The 8,251-nt window shown below is 37.9% G+C and overlaps 1 protein-coding gene across 1 annotated transcript in view; it reads left to right on the top strand.

The window, feature by feature from the left end:
- LOC144979032 (uncharacterized) overlaps positions 1-6,270 on the top strand; it is a 101,008-nt gene extending 94,738 nt beyond the window's left edge. The window contains exons 11-12 of the mRNA XM_078925649.1: positions 1,289-1,437; positions 3,128-6,270. Of these exons, the coding sequence (XP_078781775.1) occupies positions 1,289-1,437; positions 3,128-3,349 (371 nt within the window). The 3' untranslated portion in view covers positions 3,350-6,270. The remainder of the gene's footprint in view (positions 1-1,288; positions 1,438-3,127) is intronic.
- Positions 6,271-8,251: the final 1,981 nt, after the last annotated feature.

The following is an 8,251-nucleotide window of genomic DNA, read 5'->3' as shown; positions in this document are numbered from 1 at the left end:
AAAAAAAGACCGCCCTTCCAAAATCCCTTATATGTTAAATGTTTGTGTTGAGAATATTGGATATTAAGCTTGAATTTCTGGCCAGCTAATTTTTCGCGGGGGTTTTGTGTGTGTTGAACCCGTGACCCAAGGGGTCAGGAAGAAAAAGGGCCCTCTAAAAAAAAGACTGGGGTTTAAAAGACGATTTTTTTTTTTTGGATCGTGGATAGCCCCATACGTAGAGCCCAACGTTTTTCTCCCCGACCAGGCGGAGTTATCGCACCAGTAAGGTCTTGATGCCCAGTCAGTGCCGTCAGGGGAAATAGCTCAAACTAGAGTAAAACGTTCCCCCCAAGCCATGCGGGGGTTATCGTACCAGAAAGGGTTTCTTGAGGGGCCCCCATTTAAAGTCCCGGGTAAATATCTCTGGGTTGCTGGATGGTGAATCAATCTATCAACTGAATGGGTGTTTGATCATCGATGGATTGATCGGTTAATTGCTGCTATGTGATCTAGAGGTATGACACTCGCTTTCGGATCGGAAGGTCCTGGGTTCGAGCCTCGCTCGGCGCATAGCTGAGTCTATGGAGAAGGCTCTTTACTCACATTCTCTCACCGTACTCAGGTGTAAAATGAGTACCTGGCCGTTAACAGCGATGTCTTTGCCCCAAAAATGTGTAATATCGCCTGACAGGTGTCATGCCTCGTCCTACATGTTATGTGTTGCTGTTGGCCAGGGACCCCTTTTAAAGCGCTTTGAGCACGTTTAGTGGATATTGCGCTATATAAAATCTCAAGTTTTTTTGTTTAATTGCTTGATTGATTGATTGATTGAATTGTTTATTGATTCATTAATGGTCAGCTCCCAATGTGTGCGGCTATGTGGTCTAGTGGTATGACACTCGCTTTCGGATCGGAAGGTCCTGGGTTCGAGCCTCGCTCGGCGCATAGTTGAGTCTATGGAGAAGGCTTTTTACTCACATTCTCCCACCGTACTCAGGTGTAAAATGAGTACCTGGCCGTTAACAGCGATGTCTTTGTCCCAAAAATGTGTAATATCGCCTGACAGGCGTCATGCCTCGTCCTACATGTTATGTGTTGCTGTTGGCCAAGGTTGATTGATTGATTGATTGATTGGTTGATGGATTGATTGATGGATTGATTGATGGATTGATTGATTGATGGATTGACTGATTCGTTGATTGATTGATTGATTGATGGATGGATTGATTGATTGATGAATGGATTGATTGATTAGTGGTCAGCTTTCAATTCGTGTCTTTTTATTTTCTTCGTGTTTTTAAATTAGGTGCCATTCCAAGTTACAAGCCAGCGGTAAAGACAGGAAAAGACATACCAGTGCCGTCCCATCTCTGGGTTGCTGGGTGCTGTGTTCGTAAGGTGGTCCGTAGTGGAGACAGACATGAGAATGATGTCATGATGGATTTGGATGAACAGGTTTGTTGGGAACGATTTAAGATGCATCGTCTTCGTCGTCGTCATCATTATTATCATCATCATCATCATCATCATCATCATCATCATCATCATCATCATCATCATCATCATCATCATCATCGTCGTCGTCGTCATCATCATCATCATCATCATCATCATCATCGTTGTCCTCATCATCATTATCATCATCATCATCATCATCATCATCATCATCATCATCGTCGTCGTCGTCGTTGTCGTCATCATCATCGTCGTCATCATCATCATCATCATCATCATCGTCATCATCAGCAGCAGCAATTTTAGTATTTTAGTAAGAATATGTACCGTTTAGTCAGATTCTTAGGATTACGGGATGTAAAAGAGTGAGAATGGGTGATCTTACTTGACTATCAGTATATATTTAGACTAGAAAACAAGATGCCATCACTCTGAAACCAGAAGAACAATTACACAAGGCATGTCATTTAGTCCCCTGAAATGATAAATAAAAGAAAGGATAAAATTCCCTTTATTCATTCCCAAAGGGAAATTTGTCTTTAGGGTCTATTCCAAGGGAAGACTGGAATACCCCAGGCGAGGGTTAGGTGACGCGAGGCGTCAACGAGGAGGGTAGTCGAACTCGGTACCTTTTGGGTACGAAGCAAAGACAGTACCGCTGAGCCACGCTGCCCCCTTCAGAGTGGTTTGATACTTCCAAAGGAATAGGATTCAATAGTCGTAACGTCACTTCCTTCCTAATGACGCATGGTAACGTAGTAACACTGGCTCTAAACTATCGGAACAATGGCGAACGCCCGTATGAAATATTTCTCCGGCGAGCATAAAGGGCATCCAGAGGGGGAAAAAAATATTTGATCATGTTTTGACTTTTACACATTCTGATCACAAGGCATATGAAAAGTTCTAGCCAGCATGAAAATTAAAAAGTTATGATTTTCTTTGTTTAGAACCAAGATGGCCGCCGTTGCCGGGCGGCGTGACATCAGACTACTGAATCGTATTGGATCCAGTTTTCTCTTTTTACATCACTCTTTTGTTCCCTGTTTAACCCTTTTCCTACCAGACTATTTCAGGATTCTTCCCGAAATGCCAGACTTACCCAAGAGAAAAAATGGATTCTTTCACACTCAATTTAAAAGCAATAAGTAAATTGAGTGTAAAGAAATGATATTTTATACCTAATTTCATTAGTAAGACTAGCTTTACAAAACAACATTTAGTTAGCGGTTATGTGGTCTTGTGGTATGACACTCACTTTCAGATCGGAAGATCCTGGGTTCGAGCCTCGCTCGGCGCATAGTTGAGTCCTTGAAAAAGGCTCTTTACTCACATTCTCTCACCGTACTCAGGTGTAAAATGAGTACCTAACCGTTAACAGCGTTGTCTTTGTCCGAAAAAAATATAATATCGCCTTACAGCGTCATGTCATGTCCTCCATGTATATTGTTGATGTTGGACAGGGACCACTTGTAAAGGGCTTTGAGCACGTTTAGTGGATATTGCGCTATATAAAAGCTTAATTATTTTTTAATGTTAGTTTTTATAATTATAACCAAGATTTTTCTTCAAATGTTGTGTGTCCACAACAAATCTGAATAGGAAAAAAATGTTAATTGAATCTTAACAAATGTGACGATTTTCCTGTAGTCGGTAACGAGAGGGTTAATATTATTGAATTTCGTTTCAGGCATCTAAGACAGAGACGACAGTGTCATCCTTCACATTTTACATCAAGAACGAACCTGGAAGTTCCGTCAAGCCTGCCTCCGTATTCCGGTTAGAATTGCTCCTCCAGGATCTCTACAATGTCAAGGACGAAGATCAAGACGTTTCCTTGTTTCCCGGACAGGAGAGCTCTTGCAGTGATTTGAGGAACGACGTTTCCGGCTGGTTCCAGAGAAATGAATGAGTTTACATAATATTATTGTTGTTATTATGCGGCCGAAAAGAATTATATTATACAAAGTCATGTTTTAGATCTATGTGTGACATACGTGTGGATGTGTGAACCGTCATCCCAATTAACCAGTAGATTTTTGACCAATCAAAACATAGAATTTGTGACAACACCTTCACGCGTGCTCGGACAAATATAGTTGGTTGTTTATAAACAATGACGTGAATAAAATCGACCTTTCTCTGATTATTGTTTTTGTTTTTATACCGCCAGATAGGTGACTAGTTATCACACGATTTTCTCGATCAAATTATATACGTTTAAGTATACATATTGTTTTCTGTTCTGGTTCGATTGATCAAGCGGTAGAACAATGGGTGTTTTACTTAGACACATACCATCGATAGCAAAACCAATGTAGTTACTTTGTTTACCATTCATTGTCATTGTTTACATTATGACGACCGTCCGAGAGGCGTGGTTATCTAAGTGTCTATAGATAGTATGCAGATGACGTCACTCAGGCCTTTGTTATTGTTTTTGCCATCCGCGTTTGTGAGTTGTTCTCACTAAACGGTATTAACCAGACTATAAAAGTTCATGGTTACACAGAGTTTGTGTGTTGGTCCGTTATACTTCCGGATGGTATTAAAATGGCTGTCTGAAATCAAAAACAATGATCAGATCTAGAATTTTCATCTTTCTTTTCTACATTTTTCTGGTACCTACGTCACACATAGATCTATATTATAATACTTATTCCATGGTGCAATGCATCAAAATATGAAATCCTCCTAGATTCTTGTTTATTTATTATTTTATTTTTGGCGAAAATGATAACACAATTATTGTTCCATTGTTAACATACTGTCTAAATTGTTGATGTGCATGATAATAATAATAATAATACTGAAAATATTAAAGAGCATTTCTATAGCGCATAGCCATGACGATGTTGAAGTCCGTGTCGTTCTCTGTGCACCTATGGAATACGTGACCTGCCGCTATCCGTAATAGTGCAATATCGATGTGGATAAAGGTTCAAAATTGTTTGTCCTCAGCATAATCAAAATATGCTCCAAAGTCCTAAATACAGTTTCTAAGTAACCAATAAATTCTCCTTTTCAACAAGAGTTATTGAACCGAAAACGTCTTGCAGGAGCAAAGAATTCGGAATTCTACGAATATTTCGTAGCGCTTGGCAGGTCTGCCATCTCTCATGGAGCAAAGAATTCGGAATTCTACGAAATTTTCGTAGCACTTGGCAGGTCTGCCATCTCTCATGGAGCAAAGAATTCGGAATTCTACGAATTTTTCGTAGCATTGGCAGGTCTGCCATCTCTCATGTCTCATCTACAACAATCTCGGTCAGGAGAAAGGCGTGAGGTGGTATTGTGAATGGGGATGATCTATGTTTCCTTTCCATGTGCACGAGGTCATTGGTCACATTGCAAAAATGTGCTCAAAATGACCCACATAGTGAAACGTGTATGTTCACAGTTTGAGAAATATCCAACGTCACAGTTGGTTATTTTGGTCAGCATGACTCATGGGTACGTTTACAACTTTCATAAAACAAAGCAGTGTGTTTACATGTATTGAGAAATGTCCAATCGTTGTACAGCAACAAATCATGTGATCGATGACTCGGTTGGACGAAAACTTGAATATAGTTCTCTCCCAAGAATTAAACTAGTTTGTTTCCGTTAATTTAAAAAAAACCCTGTGATAAAACACAAATTGTAATATAAAATAATGTGGCCCAACACATCTAAATGGTATTCTGTCCAGTTGATTTAACCAGTAAATTGCTGTACTCTGAAAACAGAACGTGTATTAAAAAATTTGGCCAGAAAATCGGTCCTTCAAATATCGATCGATTTAATTGAGCCTTATCTTGGCAAAAACACTCAAACCTGGGACTTTAATAAAAACCTCGCGAAGTCCCAGGTTTGAGAGTTTTTGCCACGATGAGGGTCATTTAAATCGATCGATATTTGAAGGACGAGTTTTCTGGTCATTTAAAAAAAAAATACGCTTGCAACAGCAGTCAAGAGGTTAATGCTAAAATCATAGAATTTTATTTTAAAAATCAATGTGAAATGTAGGTTGTATTTACGATATATTTTGTAAATGAAAAGAAACACATTTTTAAAGGAAAATATAAAATTTCTAACTTTTTGTCATTTTTGGCGAATAAAAGTTTCGTGATTAACTTGTGTGTGTGTGTTTTGTTTTTAAAATATAATGATTGTATTGAAGCACTGTTTTATTGATTTTTTTTTCAAAATTGAAAGTGATACTATAATGTTTTTATGAGGTTATTTTTTTTCTCGTTATTATTCTGTGCCATTTGATGTAATTGAGCATGTAGGTTTTAGCTAAAATTTTGGTCCAACGATTTGTATCTTTGTTTTTCTTGCTTGTTTTCTTTAAAATGATTTTATTGGAAAACGCATAAGTTGTCACCTTGTTGAAATTCACAGGAAAGTGTATTTGTTAATTTGATTAAATTTGTATTATACACTTTTATTGAGGTGGATGTGATTATATTGATGATAATGGTGATGATGATGATGATGATGATGATGATGATGATGATGATGATGAATGATGATTTATGATGATGAGGTGGATGATTATGAGAGGAGGATGGAGAAGAGAGAGTGAAGAGAAGAAGAAGAAGAAGAAGAGAAGAAGAAGAAGGAAGAAGAGAAGAAGAAGAAGAAAGAAGAAGAAGAAGAAGAAGAAGAAGAAGAAGAAGAAGAAGAAGAAGAAGAAGAAGAAGAAGAAGAAAAGAAGAAGAAGAAGAAGAAGAAGAAGAAGAAGAAAAGAAGAAGAAAGAAGAAGAAGAAGAAAAGAAGAAAAGAAGAAGAAGACAAGAAGAAGAAGAAGAAGAAGAAGAAGAAGAAGAAGAAGAAGAAGAAGAAGAAGAATAAGAAGAAGAAGAAGAAGAAGAAGGAAAGACTAATATGAAGAAAGAGGAGGAGGAGAAGGAAGAAAATATCTTAAAAGGAAATAGTGGTGAAAATAAGGAGATTGGACACGAGACAAAATCTTCAAATTTCTACTGGAATATTGTATTGAATTTCTCGTGAAATATGAAGAAACAGACCGTAGCCATGGTTAACTTATAGCCTGAAACTAAAACCCACTAAGACCCATATTTTGACGTAATTTCTAGGTTTGTGGACCGCCTAGTGAGTTGTCTATAGTAGTGATCAAGGAAACTAGTGATCATAGTAATCCTTTTGGTTGAACTATTGAATACAACTCACGATTTGTTTTCTTTTGTGGCCAAAGACTTGAATTTTGACGTCATTTTTGGTCAGTGTCAGGCTAAAGATAGTATGCGCTTGGCTAAGAAGCTCATAACATTGCCATCCGGAAGTATAACGGACCAACACACAAGACTATGTGTATCCATGAACGTTTATAGTCAGGTTAATACAGTTCAGTGAGCATTACTCATAAACGCGGATGGCAAAAAACAATAACAAAGACATGAGTGACATCATCTTCGAACTATCTATAAGTTAACGATGGCTACGGCCATTGTCAGGCTATAAGTTAATGATGGCTACGGCCAGTGTCAGGCTATAAGTTAATCATGGCTACGGTCAGTGTCAGGCCATGAGTCAACGAAGGCCAAGGACACACCCTTACAAAGATTATTGATATAATTTTGACATCACAAATTTATTCATATCTTGTAAAGATGCTAATAATGTAAGCTTTGTAAAAAAAAATGTTACTCAACGTGTGTTTAATGCTTATATTAAGATTCGTGATTTTTGTAATATTATTATTCTGACGTTCACATCGTTGATGAATCCTTATGGATGCGTCCATAAACCAACGTATACTTATGAGCAGGTCTGTTAGATAACCGAATACAATTATGCGTTTGTTTTAACTCTTTCTCCTCACCCATAATTTTCAAGTATTTTTTATGAAACATCAATCAAAAACTCCTCGTATTCCACGAAGCAAAAAATGAAAAGTTAGAAATAGCCATTGAAACTGAAAAACAACAAAACAAGAAATTCAGAATGTCATTTAGAGCACCCCCCCCCCCCACTCAAGAACAAACCATAATCTTTACTCTTTCTTCCCCTCCACCATCCGACTTTGGAACTCCCTACCAACTACTTGTAAATAAGCCTTCTCGACTGATGGCTCCAAAAATCGCTCCCTGCTTCCCTCTAAAACCCCCGTTACTGAAAAGACGACCATACAATCTTCAGCCTGAAGCTCTGGCCTTAATGTTTAAGAAGAAGAAGAAGAAGAAGAAGACGAAGAAGAAGAAGAAGAAGAAGAAGAAGAAGAAGAAAAGAAGAAAAGAGAAGAAGGAAGAAGAAGAAGAAGAAGAGAGGAAAGAAGAAAAAGAAGAGGAAGAAAGAAGAAAGAAGAAGAGAAGAGAAGAAAAGAAGAAGAAGAAGAAGAAGAAGAAGAGAAGAAGAAGAAGAAGAAGAAGAAGAAGAAAAGAAAAGAAAAGAAGAAGAAAAGAGAGAAGAAGAAGGGAAGAAAGAAGAAAAAGAAGAAGAAGAAAGAAGAAGAAGAAGAAGAAAGAAGAGAAGAAGATAGAAGAAGAAAGAGTGATAGCAAAATAATATTGTAATGTATGTACAAATCGTAAAAATAAAAATGTTCATTGAATTGATAGTGACGAAAGGGACAATATTTTCTTGTAGTTGATAAGTTGAGTGGTTAAGTTAAGGCATTGCACTGGGATCCGTAAGGTCCCGGGTTCGAGCCCCGCTTCATGCACTGTCGATATTTTGCTTGGGCAAGATTCTTAATCCCCAATTTGCTCACTTGGAAGGACAACCTGGGTAATTCCTGTTGACATCAAATATCCTGTTTGATGGAGTATTTCCATAATCCTTGATTGAATGCCTAAGCTGCGGGATC

The sequence above is a fragment of the Berghia stephanieae genome, chromosome 8 (assembly GCF_034508935.2).
Source record: "Berghia stephanieae isolate SIO BIC M18660-M18661 chromosome 8, UCSD_Bste_1.3, whole genome shotgun sequence".
Taxonomy (NCBI): domain Eukaryota; kingdom Metazoa; phylum Mollusca; class Gastropoda; order Nudibranchia; family Aeolidiidae; genus Berghia; species Berghia stephanieae.
The sequence above is the reverse complement of the archived record's forward strand: the minus strand, read 5'-3'. Positions and strand labels throughout refer to the sequence as shown.